The sequence below is a fragment of the Sus scrofa genome, chromosome 1 (assembly GCF_000003025.6).
Source record: "Sus scrofa isolate TJ Tabasco breed Duroc chromosome 1, Sscrofa11.1, whole genome shotgun sequence".
Taxonomy (NCBI): Eukaryota; Metazoa; Chordata; class Mammalia; order Artiodactyla; family Suidae; genus Sus; species Sus scrofa.
Genome location: NC_010443.5, coordinates 238,515,127 through 238,542,363, shown reverse-complemented (window position 1 = coordinate 238,542,363; position 27,237 = coordinate 238,515,127). Strand labels below are relative to the sequence as shown.

Genomic DNA, 27,237 nt, shown 5'->3' with positions numbered 1-27,237 from the left:
GAACTGGGTTGGAGTAGGGAGGAGAGAAAAATAATCTACACCATCCTTTCTGCAAAGGTAACCAACCAGATTGTTTTTACAGCAACTGACTACAAAACAAACAACAAAAATTACATTTCAGTTGACCTCTGGTATCTTATTTAGGTGTCTCACCAGTATCTTACAGAGTATGGAGAGTATATTAGAGGTAATCTCTTTTAAATATGATCAGAGCCACACCCTCCCAAATCCCCAGGAGCTCTGACTCCTACGATTATTTGGCTAAGGCTAATTGGAGGTGCCAGTTGACAGAGGAAACGGTGATTTAAAATTTTTTTTCTTTTTTTGGCCGCACTCGAGGCATGTGCAAGTTACTGGACCAGGGATGGAATCTGTGTCACAGCAAGGCCCCGAGTGAGAACTCTGGAAAATGATTTCAAGTGAGAGTCCTGAAAATCAGAAGAACAGAGCTGATGTGCTATTGATTTGGAATTCAACTGCTTTTCACATAGGCAACTAAAGCTAGCTCCAGGGAAAGCAGTAGCAAGGATTTAACTGCCATTAGCGATTTTTCTAAGCCAGCTAGGGGTAGCGCAATTATGTGGAAATATGCATGCAATATGTATCTATTCGAAGGGAGGAAAAAAGCCTAGGTAGAAATGCACATCAAAATGTTAACATTCATTCTTCCTTTTATTCACCGGGTATTACCTACTTCGTGCCAGGACCTGCGCTACAAACAATGGGAACTAGCTGACAATCTAGCAAGGGAGACAAACGGGCGGCAAGACTAACACGTTTTATGTTCTTATTCTTCTCTATGTTTTCCATTATGTGAATAGATATATTCTCAAGCAAAACCCAAAAAGATTTCATACTGAAAAAGAAAACACTTTTCCTCGTAAAGGTCCTTTTGAGGGCAGAGTCAGAAAGGAGAGCCAACTCAAGAAGGACCTCTGCTCAGTTCCTAAGGCTCCCCGGGAACCAAAGGTGGCGCCGTCTCGTATCGCACCGTCCGATCCGAGACACCGGAAGTGGAGGCTCCGCGACAGACTCAAGCTGCGCGTTTCTCCTGCTGACCACCGCAGGATTAGCGGCCGGCTAGAGACAATCATAGCTACCTTGGGGCAACCTCTGAGAGCACAGAACTGTCAGGCATCACTGCAGTAGTTTCAAGTCCCACAGGCCTGTGCTGCCGGAAACGGAAAGCTTTGGGTGGCCTGGCGATTGGACGCGGACCCGGAAGCCGGAAACTGTTTAGTTACACTCGCTATGGCTGAGCCAGCCGCTCATGCTGCGGAGTCCTTTGCTGGTTGCAGGGCGCGGGCAGCCCGTACAGTGCTGGATCAGGTGGTGCTCCCGGGTGAGGAGCTGCTGCTGCCTGAGCAGGAGGACGGAGAAGGCCCAGGAGGTGCAGGGGAGCGACCGCTGCGCCTGAACGCCGGAGCGCGCCCGCGGGTGCGCGTGGTGTGTGGCCCGGGCTTGCGGCGTTGTGGCGACCGGCTGCTGGTCACCAAGTGCGGCCGCCTCCGTCACAAGGAGGCCGGCGGCGGCGGCGGCAGTGGCGTCTATTGGGTGGACTCGCAGCAGAAGCGGGTGAGCCGGGTCTCCGAAGGGGTGGGACGGCCGGGAGAGGGCTGGGAAGACTCCTCGAGAGAAATACAGAAGGGACCCTGGAGCCCTCTTTTAAGGCTAGCCTACAGCTACCGTAGTCTTGTGCTTACCCTCCGCAACTCCTTTAGGGGGACTGTGAACAACTGTAAAGTGACCCGAGATGGGCGACCAGGAAAGGATTTTGGAGATCTTGTCACATAAGGGGATAAGGGCTGTGAGACACGTCATTATCTTCAAAACTCCAAAAGTCAAGGAGCCGCAGACTTGTCTTTGAGGGTCCCAAAGAACCAGGCTCAATGAGTAGATGTCACAGGGACTTATGCAAACAAACCACTGAACTCATGCAAACAAAAACTAGGGAGTTCCTGAGGATACAGGAACAGAAGGATACAGAAGAGTTGTGGAATACTGACTTAAGTGAACACATTATACTGTTTAGAAGCTGCAATCTTTAGAGCTTATCATGTGATTGCTTTTCTTCTACTGAAGGTGGCATGTGATCAAGTTTGTTTTAAGATTTGTATTGATTGGTAAACTTGGATTTCCAAATATTTTCTAAGTATTTCTAATGATAATAAAGTAACCACTAAGGACTTGCTGAAGATGTCTTCAAAATGACTGTCATTTATGGTCATTCATTCTCTCGTTGTGTTTTCTTTTGTAGTATGTTCCAGTCAAAGGAGACCATGTGATTGGCATAGTTACCGCTAAATCTGGAGATATATTCAAAGTTGATGTTGGAGGGAGTGAGCCAGCTTCTTTATCTTACTTGGCATTTGAAGGTGCAACTAAAAGAAACAGACCAAATGTTCAGGTAATGACAGGACCTTTGGTTTCAAAAGTAAGAAAAATACCCAATCCCTAAACACTCAGATATCCAGAGGGCTATCTTAAGTGTCTTATTTTCCCAGTTTCTATAGGATGACTTATCACTCCAGGCTTTAAGAGCCCTTTGAGATGCTCGCTCTGGGACCAGACCTCATACTTATTTTTCATTTGCTCCATCAGGGGATGTTTTCATCTCTACTGAGTTGAAAGATTATATCTGTTTTCTCCATTGTTATTATGTCTATATGCCCTGGACAAGGCAATAGGCTCAGGGAGGAAAGAGGGGAAAGTGGTGCACATTGCCATGTCAGTTGTCTATCCCAGTGTGAGTCCCAGGAGTAGCATCTCACAGCTTGTCAGATCACTTTCCCAGCAATCCCTTTTTTGTAGCTGACAGAGGTGCAGTCATGTTTTCATTTGGGGCTTTTCAGGTAGCATGGTCACACTCTTCCTGCCAATCTAAGTCAGAAATTTGGTGGCTTCTTTGCTCTTCTCACTCACCTCTCTTGTGTCTTTATTATTTATTTATTTATTTATTTGTGTCTTTTTAGGGCCATGCCTGTGGCACATGGAGATTCCCAGGCAAGGGGTCCAATCGGAGCTACAGCTGCCAGCCTACACCACAGCCACAGCAACGCTGGATCCTTAACCCACTGAGCGAGGCCAGGGATCAAACCCTCAACCTCATGGTTCCAAGTTGGATTGTTTCCCATGCACCACAACGACGGAACTCCACCTCTCTTGTGTCTTTAGTTGTTTAATCTTATTGATCCTTTTTGAGTCTTACCTCTGATCTTCCACATGTCCACCCCTTTATCTCCACTTTGCAAGTTCAGGCCTTAGCTATCTCTCTTCACTGACTTAATCTGTGACCTCCTTATTAACATCCTTTTTGTACACTTTTGCCCCTCCATCCAGGCTTTTAAGAACTGACACAACTCTTTCTCCCCCTACCCACGCCACCCCCAAAAGTTCTTTAAAGCTTACGTATTTCCTTGGCTGATACTCAGAGGTCTCCTCTCATCCATAGTGATATTCTCCATGTGGCCCTGCCTGAATCCCACCAAACTATGTAACAGCCCTGTACCTTTGCCCATGCTCTTTCCTCTGCTGGGTTGCTCTATTCCCAACACATGCTTGTCTTTCAAGACCTAGGCTGAACACCACCGCCTCTGTAAAAACACCCCTGATTTTCAGTCACTTTTTTCTTACTGGATTCAACTAGAATGAAATTTGTTATTTATATTGTACATCCCCACTACCCTCTGAGACCAAGGAGGGACCTCTCTGGTTCCTATAGTCACCAAAAATAGTAAGTATTTAACTTAAAAAGGTTGACTCCCCATTTCCTTAGTTTCATCATTTTGAAGTTAAACTCTTTGAGGTTTTTAAAATAAGTCTTGCATGGAAAAGTGTCAATGAACTACCAGTGTTGTGTTTTGCTCTGAATAATTTGCATGCCAGGAGTTTCTATAATTCCTTAGAGCAGTGCTATGCAATAGAACTTTTTGTGGTGATGCTACTGTTTTACATATGCACTGATTAGTATGGTAGCCACTAACCACACGTGGCTGTTGAGCATTTGTAGTGTGGCTAATGCAACCAAGAAACTTGAAATTTTAAATATATAATTTTAATTATTTAAATGTAAGTTTAAGTAACGCCCATATGGATAGTGGCTACCATATTGGACTGTGTAACCCTAGAGGGTGCTCTCTGGCTTTGTGATGTCTCAGTCTGGAGATTTTCTGGTAGGTGAAGGATAAGGTACATGGGTTAATTTTGCCTTAAGACTCAACTCTTAGAGTGACTGTGGGAACCTGGAGTGTAGTCAGTTTAGCCACAGAATAGTAGGTGGCTGGCATTTCCTATGAAAAAGAACCAGCAGCATCTATAGCATAGTTTACTGAAAGGAAATGAATTGTTTTTTTTAATTATCATTGTAGATTGGAGATCTCATCTATGGCCAATTTGTAGTTGCTAATAAAGATATGGAACCAGAGATGGTCTGTATTGACAGCTGTGGACGAGCCAACGGAATGGGTGTGATTGGACAAGATGGTCTGCTTTTTAAAGTGACTTTGGGCTTAGTTAGAAAGTAAGTACTCATGCCTTCTGGCTTGTCTGTTGTCTTTTATATTATACTTCTTAGAAAGCTGACTAATCTTTGGGTTTTGTTTTCTTCATAGCAACAGCTGTATCTCCTCAAAGTTAAAAATCAGTATCCATTTTAGCACAATTGTAAACTTACGCATTTAGTCCCATCCTCTCAATGTGAATACGTTAAATTCAGATTTATTTGGTGTTACAGTTTCTGTGTTGATAAGGAGTCTGGACTCCCTGCTGGAAGGTTGACTCTCCATTTCCTTAGCTGTTCCTTCATAGCCGATGTAATGAGACCAAATGTGAATACTGGCCTTACCCTCTTTCTCACTCACTTGAATACAGATGCAATTTACAATTGTACAAAATCACCAAATTTCCCTTGTAATGGGAGCCAAACAAAGTTAGTCTGATGTGACCCTCAAGCTTATGAAGACATTCACAGAAGGCACCTGTTTTTCTGTCCTGGTAGATTTAATAGTTCCCAGAGGCAGATTCTCTAATAGGTGTTTAGAACTTTCCCTACCCAAACGGTAAAGGGCTTTACTCCTAGAGCCACTGAGGTTCAGAGCTCTCTTGCATGTCTCTCTTTGCTACTTATTCTGCAGATTTGGAGAATCAGTTCAAGATAGTAAAGAAACATTAACCAGGCAGCATCTTTCAGAAAAAGTCAACACTCTCTCCAAGTACTGAATACCAGGGAGTAATTTACATGGTCAAGAAAATAAGTTTAAAGTGTTCTTTTAGCGTTTTAGATAAAAAAGCTACATTCAAAAGACCAAAATGAAGGTGCTCTGACAATGTGGAAGGACTTTTTACATTTTTATAAAGTTGGCGACACAGGGAGTTTGATTTCTTTGCAGAGGACACTCTGCAGTTGTGACCTCTGGTATACCTGTGATATAAAGCTTCTTAGAAGAGCACAGCAAATGTTGTCAAGTGCCTTGTCCTCGGGATGATGTTGGTGGAGCTCTGTATAACTGGAGTCTCCACAGGAATGTCAGGTCACATCCTACCACTTTATTAAATTTTCTTTCATCTTCTTTCATCAGGCTGCTAGCTCCAAACTGTGAAATCCTACAAGAAGTGGGAAAACTCTACCCACTTGAGATAGTATTTGGAATGAATGGAAGAATATGGGTTAAAGCAAAAACCATTCAGCAAACTTTGATTTTGGCAAATGTTTTAGAAGCTTGTGAACACATGACAGCAGATCAAAGAAAACAGATCTTCTCCAGATTGGCAGAAAGTTGATCTATGTGGATCAGCTGAGCCAAGAGACTGTGGGTTTCTTGGGGGAAACGTTTCTCAGATGGACTTTTCCCCATTAAATCTTCAAAAGACAAGATGTGACTGTACATATTGTCTCATTAGAGTGCTAAATAAAATATTTTTATAAAGTTTCTGGTTGCCACCCATGTTCTTGTGGGTGAAAGAAAGCAGTGTAAAAATAATGATGTAGTTTTCTGTTTTTTACAATAAAGTTTACTAATTTACTATTTTAATGGTTTATTTGATGTTAACTCCCTTAGTTTGGCTGGAGTGCAGATTCTATAAACTGGAAGTAAGTATTAAAATAAGTTATTTTTTGATGATAGTAAAACATGTCCACCAAAGAAAAAGTAAGAATACATTAAAAAATATAAAAAAGCAAACAAAACCCACCTGTAATCCCATTATTTAGTAGGTATGTAAGAGCTAACAATTATCATGTGCTTATTACCACATGTCAAGTATTGTTCCATGTGTTTTGCATGGATTAATTCATTTATTCTTAGCAACTGCAAAGACACATCCTCCTAACTGAAGAAACTAAGGCACAGACTTTTAACTGGGACTACTTCTCAACTACTATATGTGAATAAGCTTTTCAAATTGAAAGCATAAAGGATTATACCTCATGTACTACTTTGTAATACACTTTGTCCACTTCAGACATTTAATATATTTCTTTCATGATTGCTACTAAAAAGTCAATAGTTACATTTCATTTTCATGTTGTAGGATATGTTGGATATGTCCGATTTCTTGTTCTATAGATAACATTGTGAGGAAGATCTCTGATTCCAGGTCTAACCATATCCTACTTTGTTAGGATCATTTCTGAGAAGCCCAACAAAAATGATCAACCTCTAAATTTCAAAAAAATAGTAGAGATTTATGATGGAATTGGGGAGGAAATTTGCATTTTAAGCGAAACCTTTAAAGGTGAAAATGAAGCTTGGCAGATAATTCAAGTCAATGGTACTGGAGTCAGAGACCGCCCAGAGAATATATATAAGAATTATGGACCCTAAAGATGTTTCCTGAAGACTGGGTCATTTTTAAGTAGTAAAAAGACACTGGTAATTTATCAAGGGATCATCATTCTTGAGGTATCAAATTGTGAAGGGGCAGGGATGGAACAGAGAAGTAACCTTTAGGTTTTTTTGAGATACAGCAGACATTTTCTGAATTTGCCAGCAGCCAAGTTATCAAGTTCACTAACCCAAACTGGCCAGAGTAACTGAAACAACTCTTATCTGACTAGGACATGAAAAGGGAGATCACTGAGATTTATATCATCAAACACGCTTATGTCAGAGGCAATGTATTTTCTGGTTATTTTCAAGGTAGACCTATCAATACTGTGTTTTTGCTTTTCAAACGGACCTGTTAATCACAATCAAATATGAAGAATATAGTCTGTACAAGGCTCAGAAATATACAAAGATACTCCCACAGATTGTTAGGAGGCTACCATTAGGAGGAGAGAAGCCCTTCACACCCATCCTCAGAATAGGGGAGACAGTAGAAGCCACAGATGGGAACAAAGTGCTCTTGGGGGCTTAAAGCAGGGCTGAGTTAGGACAGGCTGATCCTGCAAAGCATATGTACAGCATATTACTGAGTTGGGGAAAATCGGCATGATTGACGTGGCTGGAGAAAGACACAACTTTATGCTGCCAGTGAAGTGAAAATTACAGCAATACTTACTTGATTATTGAAGCTATTTATAAAGAACAGGTATTTCACAAATAGACATACAAAAGAGGATCAGCACATCCAAAGCCATGTAATTTTAGGGCTAATTCATTGGTATGTAAACTTTTTGGTCAGTCAACATATATCTGGGCACTTCCTGTGAGCCAGGCACTATGGGAGATAAAAACAGCGTAAAGTGTGGTCCCTGTTAGTAACTCCTTTCCCAAGGAAGAGCCAAGATGTCAAGTCAAGGCAATGAGTGCTACCAGCACCATCCTTGGCTCTGCTCTTTGGTCAAGGCAACCAGAGCAACTTCACCTCCTGCAGCCACAATCTTAGACTGTCCCTCATTCCGCTGAGCTCTGAAGAACATAGCCTTTTCTGGAAGAAACTCCTTTCTTCAATGCTTCAGCCCAGTTTTGAGTCTCAAAGTAAGTGGACAGGATATCAAATACTGTTAAAAGGAATAAGAGAAAACAGTGACCACACAGAAGAAAAAGCAACTAGTGAATGACTAGTGTTCAGGAATATTTCACGCAACAAACCTACTCTACTACACATGGTACTAGACCCTGGAGAGGCAGAGGCAAAAACACAGGCCCTGCTTGTGGGCAAGGACCTCAGCCAACACTAAGAAATACAAGTCTATGAATGGACAACGCTGCAACAGAGAGGAACACGGTACAATGGGAACACTACAGAGGGGCCCTGACACCACCTGGGCTCAGGAGGAGAGCAGCCAAGATGCCCCTGAACTGAACCCTGAAGGACAAATAAGAATTCACTGGTCAATGACAGGTTGAAAGCATGGCATACTAGGACAAGGGAACAATTTCAACTGTCTTTAACATAGTTGGGAACCAGAAAGAAAATGAAAAATGCCTCTGCAAGGCCAGAATACATATTGCCAAGTGCATACAATAAAGTCCAAGCACATGAGTTGCAGGAGACTGCTTCAAGGGCCATTTATACTTAAACATGATACAGAGAGGCAGCACCAGAAATAATACATGTTAATGGGCCATGTGAGTAGTACCTTGATTGATGGCCAGTATCTCTGAATGATAGTTTTTCCCATTCTGGCGTCTGACCATGTATTCCTGGATTGGCAAGCGGGCAGTCTTGACAGAGTGCTCTTGGGCCTTTTGAAATGTCACCTTCTGTAAATCACAGTTAAATAGTTTTCTTATAAAAATAATACATGAAGATAGTCCTGGTAATATGCAAAGCAAATTGTGAGAATCCTCATTTACTACCACCCGAATTTCCATCAGTAATCATAGTGAAATGATAAGTGCATTAAACTTAAGCAGCCTATGGCAGAATGGAAGAAGCTATAGATATGAAGGGCATCTACTTGTGTCAAGTAAGAAATGGCTTGTGCAGCAACAATTCACTTATTTGGGAGTCATTACCCACTAGTTTCCACTTACTACTACTTATAATCAAGAAGGCAATACATAAAAAGAGGCATATTGTAGCTACAGTCTGCATCCAAAAATTCAAGCAGTCTAATCAATCAGAGGAGAACACTCTTGGCCCTAACTCATAAGACCCAATTCTGGATTATCTGGAGTTTTCAGTCACAGCCAACTGGTAGCGGCAAATTAGAAATAAGGGAGACAGGATTCAGGTCAGATACACCACCAGCAACAAGACAGCATTAAGGTATGAAAGCATATCGCCCAATGAAAAGGAAAGGCTCTGAAAACTACAAAAAGGAGATAAAACTCAAGAAGTCCAACAATCTGAGACTACTTAGTGTCAGAGTACAATAACTAACGTCCCTTTAAAGATGCCCCTAAGTCATGGACTGAAGTTTAAATTATATTCACTATTTTGTAAGAAGCTCTGGGAAGGGCATCTACCTACTTGTAACTTTAGGATTAAAAAGAAGGGTTTATACAGGAACTCCATATGCTGCAGGGCAGCCAAAAAAGGAAAAAAAAAGGGGGGGGGGATAAAAAATTTGTCTGTTTTACTTCATGGTTTTGATTATTAAGCATTTTAAAAATGTTTCTTTTTTCCCCCCTATTATAAGCACATTCATTAGATCAGAAGTCAGGACATTGAAGGAATCCAGACCCGGGAGCAGGGGGCCTTCGTGGTCTCTTGATGTCTCTGAGCCTCACTTTCCTCATCTGTAAAATGGGAGTGAAAGACTCCCAGCCTCTGAGGTTGCTGGGAGAAATGAGTTTTTGCCCAAAGTGTTTCACATGAAAATTTTCTACACATTTAATAAATCAAAATTGTTCTTGTTGTATTAGTACTTTATAACATTTAGAAATTATAACTAGGAGTTCCTGTCATGGTTCAGTGGTAACAAACCCGACTAGTAAGCCCGAGGAGGTGGGTTCGATCCCTGGCCTCGCTCAGTGGGTTAAGGATCCGGCACTGCTGTGAGCTGTGGTGTAGGTCAAAGATGCTCCCCGGATCCCTGCGTTGCTGTGGCTGCATTGCTGTGGCTGTGGTACAGGCCAGCGGCTATGGCTCCAATTTAACCCCTAGCCTGGGAACCTCCATATGCCTTAGGTGTGGCCCTGAAAAGACAATAAATAAATAAGTAATAACTAAGCAAAAAGAGGATTAAAATCCCCTGGAGTGTCATCTCCCCCCGCTTAGCCTTAGTCTATTATTCCAATACTTTGTCTAAGCAGCCATGCAGTCACATTTATATATCACCCATGTGTCTCTGTCAGTGACAAGATATGGGGGCTTTGTGATCCATAGCGTACCTAAACATTTTAAAATTTAACTTATTTATTTGGCCAGGTAATTCATTTGCAAGGCTCAAAATGCAAAGCTACCAAAATGCAGATGGTGAGAAATCCCCCATCGTGTTTACCCATTTTCCTGCCCACCACCCCCAGGGAATGAATTTAAACCTTTACAAAATTAGTATTATGTTTTTTCTTACTTCCCCAGTTTTTCAAAAAATTGTTGAAATATAGCTGATCTACAATTTTGTGTTAGTTTCAGGTATACGCAGAGTGATTCAGATATATATACATGCACACATATATATATTTGTGTGTATATGTGTGTATGTGTATATATATATATATTCTTTTTTACATCCTTCTCCATTATAGGTTATTACAAGATATTGTGTATAGTTTCCTTTGCCATACAGTAGGTTCTTGTTGCTCATCTATTTTATATGTAGTAGTGCATATCTGTTAATCCTAAACTCCTAATTTATCCCTCTCCTCCTTTCCCCTTTGGTAACCATAAGTTTGTTTTCTGTCTCTGTGGGTCTGTTTCTGTTTTGTAAATAGATTCATTTGTATCTTTTTTTTAGATTCCAAAAAAAAAGGGGGGGGTTATATTACTGAAGAAATGAGCATACCAGGTTTGGAAGGGCCTCAGTAGTTAACTATTCTACTCCTGGCCAATGTTTGTCTATCCTCTATGACCTGTGTCCTAGGTGGCCTCTGACTTTAAATAACACTTTTGACAGAGTTCATGCATTCTGAGGTAACCCATTCCAGTTTTCATAGCAGCAGTTAATAGGAAATCTTAACAGTGAGGCCAAAATTTGTTTTCCCTGAGACTTCCAGTCATTTGTCTTAGTTCTATTCCCTCAGGGCCACAGGGAAGTAAAATGGTCCTTCCACAAGATGACCATTCAGATACATGAAGGCAGGGATCATGCCCCAGGAATCCTCTCATATCCATATTGACAGACTTACTTCTGTCAAGTTTTCCTTCACTATGACTTACTTTTGAGTCCCTTCATTATTCAGTTCAACCTCTTTGGAATTTGTTCTGGCTTGTCAGTGTCTTTTAATTTACAGTCCCATAACTATGGTCTAACCAACTGGAACATCATGAAGTAAGCCTAGTACCTTCTTCTTTATTTTATTTTTATTTTTTGTCTTTTTGCCATTTCTAGGGCCGCTCCCTCAGCGTATGTAGGTTCCCAGGCTAGGGGTCAAACTAGAGCTGTAGCCACCAGCCTATGCCACATCCACAGCAACTCAGGATCTGAGCCGCGTCTGTGACCTACACCACAGCTCACAGCAACGCCGGATCCTTAACCACTGAGCAAGGCCAGGGATCGAACCCGCAACCTCATGGTTCCTAGTCGGATTCGTTAACCACTGAGCCATGACGGGAACTCCTAGTACCTTCTTTTGACACTGGACTACCTGCCTGCCTCTCAGACTCCCATGAAACACAATTCTGAGAGAGAACTTCCAAAAATGTTTTAAGTGATGCAATTCAGTGGGACAGCTACTCGAAGGGTTTCTTTGAAGGGAACATTCCTTTGCATATATGAGGTGTGATTATTATTTTTTCGAGTCTGATCCTTTATAATCACTTTGAACTGGAGTATAGAATTCACAGTAGGAAACCTGGATGCTGCCCTGAAGGAGTTTATAGTCTAGTTTCTGTTCTCTGAACATTTAAAGATAGAATGGCTCCTCTTAAAGAAATGTTGTTCTTAGCATATTTCTGTGAAGCCAAACTCTTCGGTAACAACGAAAAAGTTCTATACCACTGATAAATCTTTGTGCCAGTTATTTTTCAGCTTAAATGTTGGTGGAAGATAAATAGAGGACAGTGTATAAAATCTGCACATCTATAGATCATACACCACTCAATGGTTCTCTAGAATTGTCTGCTTCAAAAAATGAGATGTCACAATCTGCTGTGGGAGATTGCATTTGGCTGTAATATCTTTTTTCTCCCCTTTTTATGGCCACACCATATGGAAGTTCCCAGGCTAGGGGTCGAACTGGAGCTGGAGCTGCAGGCTTACACCACAGCTGTGGAAACACCAGATCCAAGCTACATCTGTAACCTACACCGCAGTTTGGGACAACACCAGATGCTTGGGATCAAAGCAGAGGGATCAAACTTGTATCCTCACAGAGACAACATCAAGTCCTTAACCCGCAGAGCCACAGCAGGAACTCCTATTATGTCTTTCTAATCTTTTAATCTAAAACAATCCTCATGACTATTTCAGTTTTCATTACATTGACTTTTTGGAAAGTCTGGTCCAGTTGTCTTTCAGAATGCCTCACATCCTGGATCTGCCGATGACTTAATTCAGCTTAAACATTTTCCAGTAAGAATACTTTATAGGTGAGGTTCCATCATCTCAGGAGGCACGTGTCACTTTGGTGATTCTAAGTCTGATCATTTGTTAAGATGGCAAGCTCCAGATCGCTTTATTCTAATGGCATACCTGCCTCTGTAATCTGTGGGTTGATACTTTGAGACCACATGAATAACCAGTTTCCTCACAACCTTTCATTCAATCAATTCCTTGAATCAATGATTATACTGGGAATAACAAAATAATTTTTCAGTTCTATTATGCATTTCTCATTTATTAGCTGGCATTCTTTTTTTTCCCTTGTTTTTTTTCTTTTTACTTTAAAAAAAAAATTATTAGCTTGTTTTTTTTTGCCATATCCATGGCATGTGGAAGTTCTCAGGCCAGGGATCAAACTCGTGCCCAGTAGTAATCTTAGCCACAGCAGTGACAATGCCAGATCCTTAACCCAGTGAGGCACAAGGGACCTCCAGCTGGCATTCTTTAGAGCCCTTTCCGCCCCCAATCCCCTGCTCATTTTTTAGATTATCACTATGGAGTCATGGTATACTGACCCTTTAGAATAAATGCAATTCAGTTAAATATCATCTGTGTTAAATATGTGTATGTATCTCATATATATGAAAAAAATATACTCACATATATGAAAAAATAAATATATTAAAAATATACCACCCAGAGTTCCCCTGTGACAAAGCAGACTAAGGACCTGGCATTGTCACTGCAGTGGCTCAAGTCGCTGCTATGGCATGGGTTTGATCCCTGGCCTGGCAGCTTCCACATGCTGCAGGTGCAGCCAAAAGAAAAGAAAAAAAAAAATATATATATATATATATCCATCCATAAACACATACTTGTGTGATCAGAGACTGTATCAAGAGGATAGCAGACACGGGTGACAAGGATGAGGTAAACTTATTTTTACCATACTCCTTTTTATACATTTTAACTATTATATCATTTTTTATCTATGCAACATGTTAATTAGTAAATATAAACAAAATTATCTGAATAAATATTTACATAATAGAAACATATTTCAAAATTCCAATTATTTCAATAAAATTCCAATTCAACAAAAGAAATCTGGACATTCTTTTTTTTTTTTTTTTGTCTTTTTGCCTTTTCTAGGGCCACTCCCATGGCATATGGAGGTTCCCAGGCTAGGGGTCTAATCAGAGCTGTAGCCACTGGCCTACGCCAGAGCCACAGCAACGCTGGATCCAAGCTGCACCTACACCACAGCTCACAGCAACTCTGGTTCCTTAACCCACTGAGCAAGGCCACGGATCGAACCCGCAACCTCATGGTTCCTAGTCGGATTCGTTAAATACTGAGCCACGATGGGAACTCCTGGACATTCTTACTGAGGTTGAGATTATGAGATAAGACCTGTCAACAGGGAAGATGGCCTAATAAGGAACAAACTACTCTTTCACAACGAACAAATAACTGATAAGAATGTTGCCTCAAAGCTTCCTTAGCCAAGACAGAGTCATCCTTGCAAAACAGAGGAGAGAAGAATGGAATCCCCATTGCAGTTCCTGAATGGATTCTGTCAGCAGGGTTGCTGACTTTGCTGATGAGGAGAGAACGAATCTGGTAAGTGGGAGGGCCAACCTAGGCAGAATAAGATCCTTCCTCCTATTCCTCCTGAGTTTTCATGCCTTTAGGGAAAGATTATGATAGGGCAGGTACCTCTAAAAGTAAGCACCACTTCTCACAATGCAACTGTTGGGCCTAAAATGTACACTTACCTTCTGAATGCTTTCGTCCACAAGTCCACCAAGGATGTAAACTGTGTTTAGATCAACATCTTCAAGAGCTAATGAAAAAATGAAGCCCATTGAAATCAATCTGATTTATAATTTCTAAATCCAAAGACTGTAAAAGGAAAGAATTACTAATGATAAAAGTAAAAATTAACGAAATAGAAAACAAAAAGAGGATATGCTAATCCCCTGAAAAGACCAATAAAATTGCTAAAACTTCGGCATATCTCATCACACACAAAAAGGCAGCAGACTCAAATCACCATTAGGATTCAAAAGGGAGGCAAAATTTCAATAGAATACAAAATAGTTAGAAGAGGAGTTCCCATCGTGGCTCAGCAGTTAGCAAACCCAGCTAGCATCCATGAGGACGCAGGTTTGATCCCTGGCCTCACTCTGTGCGTTAAGGATCTGGCGTTGCCGTGAGCTGTGGTGTAGGTCGCAGAGGAGGCTCAGATCCGGCGTTGTTGTGGCTCTGGCGTGGCCCAGTGGCTACAACTTTGATTGGACCCCTATCCTGGGAACCTCCATATGCCGCAGGTGTGGCCCTAAAAAGACCAAAAGATAAAAAAAATTAGAAGAGGAGTTCCCGTCGTGGCGCAGTGGTTAACGAATCCGACTAGGAACCATGAGGTTGTGGGTTCAATCCCTGCCCTTGCTCAGTTGATTAAGGATCCGGCGTTGCCGTGAGCTGTGGTGTGTAGGTTGCAGATGCGGCTCGGATCCCGAGTTGCTGTGGCTCTGGTGTAGCCCGGCGGCTACAGCTCCGATTGGACCCCTAGCCTGGGAACCTCCATGTGCCGCGGGAGCGGCCCAAGAAATAATAACAAAAAAGACAAAAAAAAAAAAAATTAGAAGACAATGCTGAGATCAACTTAATACAATAAAACTGAAAATCATGTGAAATAGATGATTTTGGGGGGAAAAATATAATCTATGCAGCTCTGTGCACACAGTAGGCCAAATACAAAGGACCCAGTGAGGTCTCTGTCCATAAGGGGTGTGCCATTAATGTCCATTCCTTTTTCTTGGAACACCCTGGGTGGCTTTAACAAATTCTGACACCAGGAATATGAAAAAGGGCTAGAAGCAAAGTACTACATGAATGCATAAAGTACATACCATGTTCTGAATCAGGAGTCAGGTACACGAGGGTTTCCAGGGGAAATAAACTAAAGCAGTCTTCTTCTGTTATGTCTAGCTGAAAAATGTAAATAGCCCAATGTAGTGCAAACTAGGTTAAGACAGCTCACATGGCAGCAACTAGTTATGGGGCACGTAGTTTTTCTATCAGGCATGCGCTAGGTGCAGCAAGGGGATACATGTTTGACAGCCTGTTCTCAGAATGTGCTCAGCTGAGGAGCAGACATAGATAGAAAGGTAGGTTCAACCCTGCAGAATGAGACAGAACGCCGTAGGAGCCCCTAACACACATACAGGAAGGAAGCCACAGGACTACAAAGAGGTAATGACCTTCTAGGGAGGGGAAGCTGGAACTGGGTTTCTGAAAAGAGCTGAGATTGATACGTAGAAAAGGATGTAGTACTCAAAGTGGAGGGAATCACCTAAGCAAATCAAGGGAACTTGGAGTTCCCGTCGTGGTGCAGAGGAAACGAATCCGACTAGGAACCATGAGATTTTGTGTTCGATCCCTGGCCTCGCTCAGTGGGTTAAGGATCCGGCGTTGCCATGAGGTGTGGTGTAGGTCGCAGACGTGGCTCAGATCTAGCGTTGCCCAGATCTGGCTGTGGTGTAGGCTGGCAGCTACAGCTCAGATTGGACCCCTAGCCTGGGAATCTCCATATGCTGTGGGTGTGGCCCTGATAAGACAAAAAGACAAAAAAAAAAAAAAAAAAGAAAAGAAAGAAAATCAAGGGGACTGGACTCAGAGTGGGTCTGTTTGGCTCACAGATGGGAGTCATAAAAACATCCAGAAAAGTAAAGCTGGAAATGGCTCCATTATAGGAGGACTCATTAAGATAACAGCAAACACGACTAACTGCGCAGCACCACCTAAGGCACTTTTCACTTGGTGCCTCTGACGACCTCCCTGGGAAAGGCCACACTACCCAGTCTCAGCTACGTAACGCAAACACACAAGGGCACTTCTAGTGGCATTTCTTAGGCACTGATCTGGATTCTTGCCTATGTATCAATCACTACATTTAAGAGATCTTAGGGAAGATATTGAAACTAACTTAGTACTCCCTAAAACTAATCTTAAATCCATAATACTTCCATAGGGATTCTTTCTCTTCCCCTCAAAACTCTTGTTTCCGGAGTTCCCATCGTGGCTCAGTGGTTAATGAATCCGACCAGGAACCATGAGGTGGCGGGTTCGATCCCTGGCCTTGCTCAGTGGGTTAAGGATCCGGCATTGCTGTGAGCTGTGGTGTCTGTTGCAGATGTGGCTCAGATCTGGTGTTGCTGTGGCTCTGGTGTAGGCCAGTAGCTACAGCTCCGATTCGACCCCTAGCCTGGGAATCTCCATATGCCACGGGAGCGGCCCAAGAAATGGCAAAAAAAAAAAAAAAAAAAAAAAAAAAAAAAAAACCAAAACTCTTGTTTCCTAATTCTGCACTACTAAGAACAAGAAAGGAGTCATGATTTCCTTAAAACATTCCTGGGGGACATAGTCTAGCCTACAATACACTGGATACAAAGTACAGTCCTAGACGCTGGTAATGTTAGTTTGCCGATGCAGTAGAAGGATAAACATTTTTTAAATATGAGAACTGATAAGAGTTTCTAAATTTTTTTTAAATTTTTATTTATTTTATTTATTTTTTATTTTTTTATTTTTTGGGGTTTTTTTGCTATTTTTTGGGGGCCACTCCCGTGGCACATGGAGGTTCCCAGGCTAGGGGTCGAATCGGAGCTGTAGCCACCAGCCTATGCCAGAGCCACAGCAACTCGGGATCCGAGCCGCGTCTGCAACCTACACCACAGTTCACGGCAACGCCGGATTGTTAACCCATTGAGCAAGGGCAGGGACCGAACCCGCAACCTCATGGTTCCTAGTCGGATTCGTTAACCACTGCGCCACGACGGGAACTCCTAAACTAATGCCTTTATTTTTATTTATTCATTTATTTTTTGGTCTTTTTGCCATTTCTTGGGCCGCTCCTGCGGCATATGGAGGTTCCCAGGCTAGGGGTCGAATCAGAGCTGTAGCTGCTGGCCTACACCAGAGCCACAGCAACGCGGGATCCGAGCCATGTCTGCAACCTACACCACAGCTCATGGCAACGCCAGATCGTTAACCCACTGAGCAAAGGCAGGGATCGAACCCGCAACCTCATGGTTCCTAGTCGGATTCGTTAACCACTGCGCCACGACGGGAACTCCCCTCTAAATTTTTTAGATTATAGTCGTGAAAACATAATTTACATACAGAAATATATATTTTTTACAATAAAGTGTGAAAAAGTTAACAAATATTTACTACTACCTCCCCAATCTACTTTTCAGGTGACAATTCAAAACAATATGTAAACGAGGCTTACCAGATAACTAGAAAATCCATCATTCATCCTCAAACACTCTTCATATAGGGGACTATCTGTGGCGAATCCAGTGAGGGTGATCCAAAATGGCCTGTCAGCTTTTTTATTTGAACCATACAACCTTCGGATCTGTCCAGCCAGTCTACTTAATTCCTTCAAAGAAACAAGGACAACTTAGGGCGGAAACATGCCCACTCTTTCTAAATTCATTGTCAATTAAAAGTCAGTTCAATGAATACCACTCTGGGAAATCTCATGAACTACAATGGCCCCCTGGACTCCCGGGGGTTGAGTACATACATGCATGTCCATGGTAACACCCCATGGCATCACTCCTGAGAGAAGAAAGTTAAGGTAATGACACGAACCCAGAAACAGTGAGTTAATGGAAAAACTGAGAACTTTTCCTCCTTCTGAATCTGCTGCGATACTTTATTTAAAAAAAATTTTTTTGGAGTTCCCATTGTGGTGCAGCAGAAATGAATCCGACTAGGAACCATGAGGTTGCTGGTTCGATCCCTGGCTTCGCTGTGGGTTAAGGATCCAGTGTTGCCGTAAGCTGTGAGGTAGGTCGCGGACGTGGCTCAGATCTGGAGGTGCTATGCCTGTGGTGTAGGTCAGCAGCTACAGCTCTGATTTGACCCCTAGCCTGGGAATTTCCACATGCTGCAGGTGTGGCCCTAAAAAGCCAAAAAAAACAAAAAACCAAAAAAAACAACAAATTTTCTTTTTTAAAAACTTTTATATTTGTTTTCTTGAGACATTTTTCTTTTAGCTTTTACCTAATATCTTACCATGTGATGTTGACTATTTATTAAAAAGAGGTGAGATTACTGCACAGACATTTTTTATACTCTGTCAGTTAAATTTGGAACCTTTTCCCTAACTTCAGGAGAAGTCATAGGTTTAGAAGTTTTAACTTTCCATCTTGATTCAGCACTATCACTTTTATAGGAAGGTAGATTCACAAGCTGGCCTGATTTGGTTCAGTACAGTGGTGAGAAAAAGCTTCAGGATTGATTTAGTCTGATATCCAATTAATACAAACAGAAATTTTAAGGGCTACACCTGAGGCATATGGAAGTTTCCAGGCTAGGGGCTGAATTGGAGCTGCAGCTGCAGGCTTATGCCGCAGCCATGGCAACACATGATCTGAGCCACATGTACCACCACGCTGCAGCTTACAGCAATGCTGGATCCTTAACCCACTGAGTGAGGCCAGGGATTGAACCCATATCCTAGGGACACTATGTCGGGTTCTTAACCCGCTGAGCCCCAACAGGAACTCCCAAACAGAAATTCTTGTTGACTTTTTCAGAGGTCTACATTAGTTAGAAGTTCCATGTAAGAACCCCAGATCTTCAGTTTTCCTAATTTCTCTGAAAAACGTGCAAACACTAACACATACAACAGAGATGTTGGCAAACAAAGATCTGTAGTCTAAGGCCTAAAAGCAAGGCCCAATACTGTGTGCTGCTTGCTGTTTGGTGAAACCGGGAGGGCCTTGAATGTCCTAACTTCAAGTTCCCCTTCCAATTCTGTTCTCACAGATAAGGTCCACTAGCTAAACAATTCTATTTATTAAAGGGATTCCCGCTTATCCCCGAGTAGTGGGTTAATTCTCTGCCAACCCAGAGAATTATTCCAACAAACCAATCATGTGTTCCTGCAGGAACCAGGAGGCTCCTCAACTTCCTGATATTACAAACCTTGCCCCACAGCCTCTGGTTTTTCATTCTGTTCCCAAGTGCAATCCCATGTGGCCCTGCATGGTGTGCAGTGTCATGCTCCCCTTGGGCTGAGTAAAGGTGACCAATAAACTGCTATAAATTTTATCTGTCCAGTGTTCAGTGTTGTGTGTTCAGCCATCTCAAGCATCCTAGGGTAAAAATCCCTCCTTCACAGTAGTATAAATGGGAGGATTTTGGAGTTCCTGTTGTGGCTCAGTGGTTAATGAATCCAACTAGGAACCATGAGGTTTCAGGTTCGAACCCTGGCCTTGCTCAGTGGGTTAAGGGTCCAGCGTTGTCGTGAGCTGTGGTGTAGGTTGCAGATGAGGTTCGGATCCCGCGTTGCTGTGGCTCTAGTGTAGACCAGCAGCTATAGCTCTGATTCAACCCCTCGCCTGGGAAACTCCATATGCCAAGGGAGCAGCCCAGGAAATGGCAAAAAGACATACATACATACATACATGGAAGGATTTTTAAGACATATACATTGCAGAAAGACCTCCTACCAGGCAATCTCCCCACAACATTTCTCTCCCCAGCAGAAGGCCAAAGATTTCATTTCTGGTACAACCACTATGGAAAACAGTATGAAGGTTCCTCAGAAAACTAAATACAGAACAACCATATGATCCAGCAATCACACTCTTGGGCACATATTTGGACAAAACTATAATTCAAAAAGGTACATGCACCCCTATGTTTATAGCAGCACTATTCACAATAGCCAAGACATGTAAACAACCTAAATGTCCACTGACACATGAACAGACTAAAGAGATGTGGTACATACCCACAATGGAATACTACTTAGCCATAAAAAAGAACAAAATAATGCCATTTGCAGCAACATGGATGCAAGTAGAGATTCTTATACTAAGTGAAGTAAGTCAGAAAGAGAAAGATAAATACCATAAGATATCACTTATATGTGGACTCTAATACATGACACAAATGAACCTCTCTATAAAACAGAAACAGACTCATAGATATAAAGAACAGACTTGCGGTTGCTGATGGGGATGGAACAGGATGGACTGGGAGTTTGGGGTTGGTAGATGCAAACTATTACATTTGCAATGGATAAGCAATGAAGTCCTGCTGTATGTACAGCACAGGAAACTAGATCCAATTTCGTGGGATAGATCATGATGGAAGATAATATAAGAAAAGGAATGTACATATATGTATGGCTGGGTCCCTATGCTGTACAGCAGAAATGGGCACAACATTGTAAATCAATTAAAAACCAAAAAACTTGAAAGAGTTCACCTCTGGAGAATCAAACCCAAAAGGCTCCATCTAGACTAGGGACACCATGGAATGAGAGGCAAAGGGGTTGGGCTCAACATGGAAGATAAGGTAAAAATTTTAAAACTAGAGGACCTCTATACTCTTCCTGACTCTTTATTACAAATATCTCAGAACTGGAGTTCCCGCTGTGGTGCAGCAGAAATGAATCTGACCAGGAACCATGAGGTTGCAGGTTCGATCCCTGGCCTCGCTCAGTGGGTTAAGGATGCAGCATTGCGGTGAGCTGTGGTGTAGGTCACAGACTTGGCTTGGATCTGGCGTTGCTGTGGCTGTGGCATAGGCCGGCAGCTATAGCTCTGATTTGACCCCTCACCTGGGAACCTCCATATGCTGTGGGAGCAGTCCTAAAAAGCACACCCCCCAAAAAAAAAAAAATCTCCAGAACTTAGCCACGTGTAGAAAACTAAACACATTTGCTGGTTTACTACAGAATCACAGAAGCTGGAGCCGGTCATGCTCTTCGTGAAAGCTGCTCCCACCTGGACCTCCCTCGGGTGAGCAGGAAAGCAGAGTTCAGTGGATGTTTTACCTTCTTAGACATGTGGTGGGTCATACTCAAATCAATACAGAGTCTTGGTCCTGAATGTCTGGCTCCCAAAAGTTTTTCCTTGGTTAAGGATCTCAGAAAACGTTTGCTGTGCTGAGGGCAGATGCCTAGAAGAAAAATATCAGAAGAGGGATAAAAATGGAAAAGCAGAGGAATAATATTCAGTACAAAACAAATCTCCCCAGCCAGGTGAGTACTTTCTTGCATGTGACAAGAAACCTGAAGCTCATGCAAGGTATTCATTCGTTAGGCAGCTTAGGTATAGCAGCGTGCTGAAGTGTGGGCTCTGGAGCACACTGCCGGATCTAAATCAGAGTTCAATTTGTTCATTTACTACCTATATGATCTTGGGCATGTTATTTAATTTCTTTGAACCTCAGTCTCTTCACCTACAAACTGAGGATAATAAAAGTACTTACCCCTTATAGTAATCCATGTAAAATTCTAAGCACTGAACCTAGCACATAGCACTGAACAAACGCTGCCTGTTGTTGATATCATTCCTTCTACCTCTGAGCTTATAAATACACTTATGCACTAGACAGCTTATATTGGAAAGGAAGCCTTATAAGTTTGTTTTCTTTGGGACTTTAATTCCCAACAAAATAAGACAACAGGTTCTACCTCCCAGATGTTTGTTTTTACTTAAAATCAACCATCCTCCTCTCCTAGGAACATGCAGATACCAGTTTGCTAAGAAATAAATATATCCGCACCAATTATATAAATAATCTGATTTATCGTTACCTGAATTTTCTACACGGTTGGCTTTTCTTCTTTCTTTCTCTTGTTTTCTTTTACTCTTCTTTGCTGCAACTATCTTTTCCCAGTGTCTCTGTTTTCTTTGGACATTTTTCTTATGTTATCCAGAAAACAAAATTGTTTGAGAACTTCATAAGCACCAAAAAGGAAAATGAATATTAGAAATAGTTACTTAATTATTTTTAAATTTTAGATATAAAGTTAGGAGAGAAAAAGGATATTAGTCTTAAAAGCAAAAGTGGATTAGATTGTGTTTAGAGAAAGCAGAACCCCAGAAAAGAGATGTGACATGCCCGAGGTCACAGTAAATTTATCAGGGACAGGATTGATCTCATGACTGAGCTGTATAAAAATTCCTCTTGAACTTTATGTACTTTTTTTGTATCTCAGATAGAACTTATACCTTAAACCAGTAAACAGGAAATCTAATTCCTTGGAATATACCAAACTCTCCCCCCCACCCCGCATTATTATTATTATTTAAAAAAAAATTTTTTTTTTTGTTGTACCTATGGCATGTGGATTCCTGGGCAGGGATCAAACTTGTGCCACAGCAGCGACAATGCCAGATCCTTAACCTGCTGAGCCACATGGGAACTCCTCATCTCCAGTCTTTTTGTTACCAGTATGTATTCTTATATGGGGGTCTCTAGGACATTCCATCATTTCAAAGGCCATGACCAGATAGCTCGCTGCACTCACCGAGCACCAAACTGCACTGCCTGTGGGCAGGGTCTCCTCCTCTCGATGCTCACAGTCCACATCCATCTGTAGAAGCTGGAAGCTTTCAGAGATGCCATCTTCACCCGTGTCCTCTGGGGTGACCCCTTCCTCCTGTAGCACATGTGACTCTGTTTTCTGAACCCTCCTTTCCAATTTCCAGTCCATGTGCTTAGTTATTTCTCTGTCCTTTTCACGCAGCTTAGAAAAAAATCACAATTATGTGAGACACTACGTTATTTCACTGCAGAGGTATTTTTCAATATCCAAATGACAAATAGTGTTACTGTGACAAAGCAGAAGTGTATAAAGTACTAACACAGATTTATTGAACTGAGAAAAGCATGTGTGTCTTCTAGAGAAGTAAGTCAGCACAGAGATATTTCAGTAGTAAGGAAGCCACATTCACTTCTTAGAAGATAAGCACAATTACTGATGCCCCCAAGCAATTAACGATTATTCACCACTACAGTGACACAGATAATGAGTGCATTTACTGTGTTCTTGAAATGCATGTATGAGTTGAGAGTGAGATAAGAGATGGTAAAATCTACCTATTCCATTATGTTTCTGTTTCTTTCCTTTCTTTTTTTGTGGGGGATGGGGGGGCTCCTGGCCAAGCCTGTGGCATGTGGAAATTCTGGGCCAGGGACTGAACCTGCGCCATAGCAGTGACAATGCCAGATCCCTAACCACTAGGTTGCCAGGGAACTCCCTACACTTACATTTATTTTCAAAACAATTTCTTTAGCAAATATTTACTGAGAACCTACTGGAATCAAAGTCCTGTACTACAAACATCCTAGCAGATTTAGAGCTAGCCAAAAGTTATAGTAAAGAGTGGCTCAAAACCAACCAAGAATTCTAGGTTGCTGGTGATGTATCAGAATTCATTTTTCCAAACTACATAGTCCCTCCCCCTATTGAGTTAAGTATCATTGCAGCAGAAAGCCACAGTCATAGGGGAAATTGTTAAAACCTGGCAGAAGTGCTGAGGCAGGAGTTGGTTGTGGCTCAGTGGTTAACGAATCCGACTAGGAACCATGAGGTTGCAGGTTCGATCCCTGGCCTCGCTCAGAGGGTTAAGGATGCAGCATTGCCATGAGCTGTGGTGTAGGTCGCAGACGTGGCTTGGATCCTGCATTGCTGTGGCTCTGGCATAGGCCGGTGGCTACAGCTCCTATTAGACCCCTAGCCTGGGAACCTCCATATGCCACAGGAGCAGTCCTAGAAAAGACCCCTCCCCCCAAAAAAATAGTGCTGAGGCAGAAAAATATGATGAACAATTGTTATAGCACACTTAACAAATTTAATAATTTCAAGGTGATGTTCAATATCCCTGAGGAAGGTATGAGTAAGAAGTGCTCCAGTGTACAATTAAGTGTCACAAAGAATGGTATAATAAGTTTCTGCTGTGGCAACCCCACTCAGGTTGCTGCAGAGGCATGGTTCAATCCCTGGCCCATGAACCTCCATATGCCATGGGTGCGGCCTTAAAGAAAATAATCATAACAATGGTGTAACCATTGCTCATGGGGCTACTCCCTGAGTCCAGGGTGCTACCAATATCTTAGGAAAATGTCTATCTTTGAAAAAGTAAAGCTATGAAATATCTACATCTACAAAATATCCATGGATCTGGTACTGAAAAGACCTATTTATAATGAAAAGCAAAGATTCTTCCTTCTACTGCTTCTACCTTTAGAGGGGGAAACCCTTGTTAACCAGATATTTTTAGTTCTTCTGGTAATTAACCAGAAATCCTCAACCTGAACTCATATGCTTACACCATTACTTCTTAACTCATCAACTTTCCCTGTGCAACACTAAAATTCAAATAACTTGCATTAACCTCTTTTATTTTCAATTCTTCTGTTAGTTACCTTGACCTTTAAATTCTTCTGCGGTACAATTTACTTACAATAAAATACCATGATTTTTTTTCTTTTTTAGGGCCGAGCTGTGGCATAGGTAAGTTCCCAGGTTACGGGTCAAATTAGAGCCATAGCAGAGCCAGATCCAAACTGCATCTTCCATCTATGCCCCTCCGCAGGATCCTTAACCCACTGAGCCAGGCCACGGTTCAAACTCACATCCTCACTGAGACTTAACCACAAGGGGAACTCCAAAATGCCAAAATTTTTTGTTTGTTTTTTTTGTCTTTTTAGGGTCGGATCCATGGTATATGAAGGCTCCCAGGCTAGGGGTCGAATTGGAGCCGTAGCCACTGGTCTACACCACAGCCACAGCAACACTGGATCCAAGCTGCATCTACACCACAGCTCACCACAATGCCAGATCCTTAACCCACTGAGCAAGGCCAGGGATCGAACCTGAATCCTCATGGATCCTAGTCATAATCATTTCTGCTGAACCACAACGGGAACTCCAAAATGCCAAGATTTTAAAAGCATAGCGCAGGAGTTCCCGTCGTGGCGCAGTGGTTAACGAATCCGACTAGGAACCATGAGGTTGCGGGTTCGGTCCCTGCCCTTGCTCAGTGGGTTAACGATCCGGCGTTGCCGTGAGCTGTGGTGTAGGTTGCAGACGCGGCTCAGATCCTGCGATGCTGTGGCTCTGGCGTAGGCTGGCGGCCACAGCTCTGATTAGACCCCTAGCCTGGGAACCTCCATATGCCGCGGGAGCAGCCAAAGAAATAGCAAAAAGACAAAACAAACAAACAAAAAACAAAACAAAAAAAGCATAGCGCAACAAGTTTCTGTGTGTGGTTGGCAGGAGATAACTTATGATTATCTTCCTCACTTAATTCAGATTTTCACTAACCAACATGGCACATATTTTACTTAATTTTCTGCCTGAACTTTCCCGTGCCTATAATGTCAGCAGGTGTTCTGTTCGCTTTGTTCACTATATCCTCTATGCCTGGAAATGAGCGTCATACATAACAGACAACCAATAAAGACTTGCCAAATTAATAAATTCTCCACTCCACCTCTATCTCTAAGTTGATAGAGGCCTCACAACTTTATAACCCAAGTCCCACCTGATGAGCATATTCCTGGGCGCTAAGTGATGGACCAAACTCTGCATGCTTCTCTCATCTTCTCATTCTGTTTTAGCCACTAAAGGCGGCTCCACTCCTCTGGCACCTTTCAGCACTAGAACACCCTGACTCTGGGTTCAACAGTACCCCGCGTGTAGGCCCCGTCTGGCCCATAGGCTTCGAGGGCTACGGAAAGCAGGAAGGAAGTACCAAGAAAGGTAGAGAAAATAATGTCACACGATTGCTGCGCAGGCCCTGGCTTTCCGGGCGAATGCCCTGCCCGCGAAACAGAAGCAGCCCCAGGCCGGACCCCCACCCTTACCGCAACAAGCCCGACGCATACCTGAACCCTTCACCTTAACGCAGAGGCAGCGGCGCCTTCAGGCCCCGCCTCCGACTTCACTTCCGGTTCTGTTCTCTTGGAGAATGGCCTTCTGGGAGTTGTAGTTCTCAGCCTGGCAGCTAGGTGTGCAGGGCCCAGAGTGGAGGCTTTGGTGTCGGCTCCCAAGCCCCATAGTGGCACAAATGAATTGCGTCCCACCGAAAGGTTGCCGCGCCTCACTGAGCCTCTGTTTTCTAGCCTACTAGCTGGGCCCACAATCCCAGTCGCTTGCCGACTGCACAGGGCTGCTGCAGGTTGACCAGCCCCTTCGGTGGCTCTTAAGGGCTGAAACCAGACTTGAACCACCCCTCAGCTCTCATCGTGGGAGCCTTGCTTTTCTCCGGGCTCTCTGTGCTTCCCCACAAGCAGCGAGGCCCACGAGCTGACACAGCTCCCCTCACCACCACCCGGCCGTCCAGGATAATAACAGGTCTCCTGGCTTGAGCCTAGCCTCCGGCCACTCTCCCTTCTCCATCTCTCCTCAAAATCCCCAGGGAAACTACTGCTCGGAGAGCTGAAGTTACTTGCCCAAACCTTGCCCTGATAAAAACTACCATTTGCTCTTCCATTTATTCCTGCAGTCCTAGGAGTCTCACCCTTTTGAGAGATCATACTATGAAAGAGCCTGAAATACCTCCTGCCTGGGGAAACCAAGCCCTGCTGGATCTGTCCTTGACCTCACAGTTTTCCCCCTTTTCTTTACAGAGCATCTCCAACACCTACCCACTGGTTTCCAGTCCGTGCTTTAATCCATCCTTTATCTGCTACTGGAGCACCTTGTAAAATACTGAATGAAATTAACTATGCTTTCCTCCCCAGAAAGCTTTTTTTCTGAAACCCACCTCTAATGTCTCTGTTTGTAAACTGGCCTTGGCTCCCCACTCAGCAGGATTTGCTAAGTGGCTCAAATGGTCTTCAGCGGCTCCCACCGCCCCTGCCAGTCCGTG

The 27,237-nt window shown here is 42.8% G+C and overlaps 2 protein-coding genes across 4 annotated transcripts; one reads left to right on the top strand and one right to left on the bottom strand.

The window, feature by feature from the left end:
- On the top strand, positions 608-6,023 carry EXOSC3 (exosome component 3). Its single transcript, XM_001929006.4, has 4 exons — positions 608-1,575; positions 2,258-2,407; positions 4,368-4,519; positions 5,577-6,023. The coding sequence occupies exons 1-4, from the start codon at positions 1,252-1,254 to the stop codon at positions 5,776-5,778; spliced, it is 828 nt and encodes a 275-aa protein (XP_001929041.1). The 5' UTR covers positions 608-1,251; the 3' UTR covers positions 5,779-6,023.
- Positions 5,992-26,322, bottom strand: TRMT10B (tRNA methyltransferase 10B). 3 transcript variants are annotated; one of them, XM_001928975.4, is made up of 9 exons: positions 26,252-26,322; positions 22,887-23,105; positions 22,170-22,278; positions 21,405-21,529; positions 17,835-17,987; positions 15,451-15,529; positions 14,314-14,381; positions 8,525-8,648; positions 5,992-7,942 (listed from the first exon to the last, which is right to left on the bottom strand). In XM_001928975.4, exons 2-9 carry the CDS (start codon positions 23,070-23,072, stop codon positions 7,836-7,838), a joined length of 951 nt encoding a protein of 316 aa, XP_001929010.1. In that variant the 5' UTR covers positions 23,073-23,105; positions 26,252-26,322; the 3' UTR covers positions 5,992-7,835. The 3 variants fall into 3 exon arrangements, with proteins under 3 accessions (XP_001929010.1, XP_013849127.1, XP_020921891.1); XM_013993673.2 differs by having other exon boundaries at positions 26,231-26,254; XM_021066232.1 differs by lacking the exon at positions 26,252-26,322 and adding an exon at positions 25,909-26,212.

Bases quoted from the DNA above. Each gene is read 5' to 3' on its own strand.
- EXOSC3 (XM_001929006.4), top strand. From the start codon at position 1,252: ATGGCTGAGCCAGCCGCTCATGCTGCGGAGTCCTTTGCTGGTTGCAGG. The intron at 2,408-4,367 runs GTAATGACAGGA...TTATCATTGTAG, and splicing joins GAAACAGACCAAATGTTCAG to ATTGGAGATCTCATCTATGG. The intron at 4,520-5,576 runs GTAAGTACTCAT...TTCTTTCATCAG, and splicing joins ACTTTGGGCTTAGTTAGAAA to GCTGCTAGCTCCAAACTGTG.
- TRMT10B (XM_001928975.4), bottom strand. From the start codon at position 23,072: ATGGACTGGAAATTGGAAAGGAGGGTTCAGAAAACAGAGTCACATGTG. The intron at 8,649-14,313 runs GTAAGTGTACAT...TGTGATTTACAG, and splicing joins TGGACGAAAGCATTCAGAAG to AAGGTGACATTTCAAAAGGC. The intron at 7,943-8,524 runs GTACTACTCACA...TCCTTTTAACAG, and splicing joins GATACTGGCCATCAATCAAG to TATTTGATATCCTGTCCACT.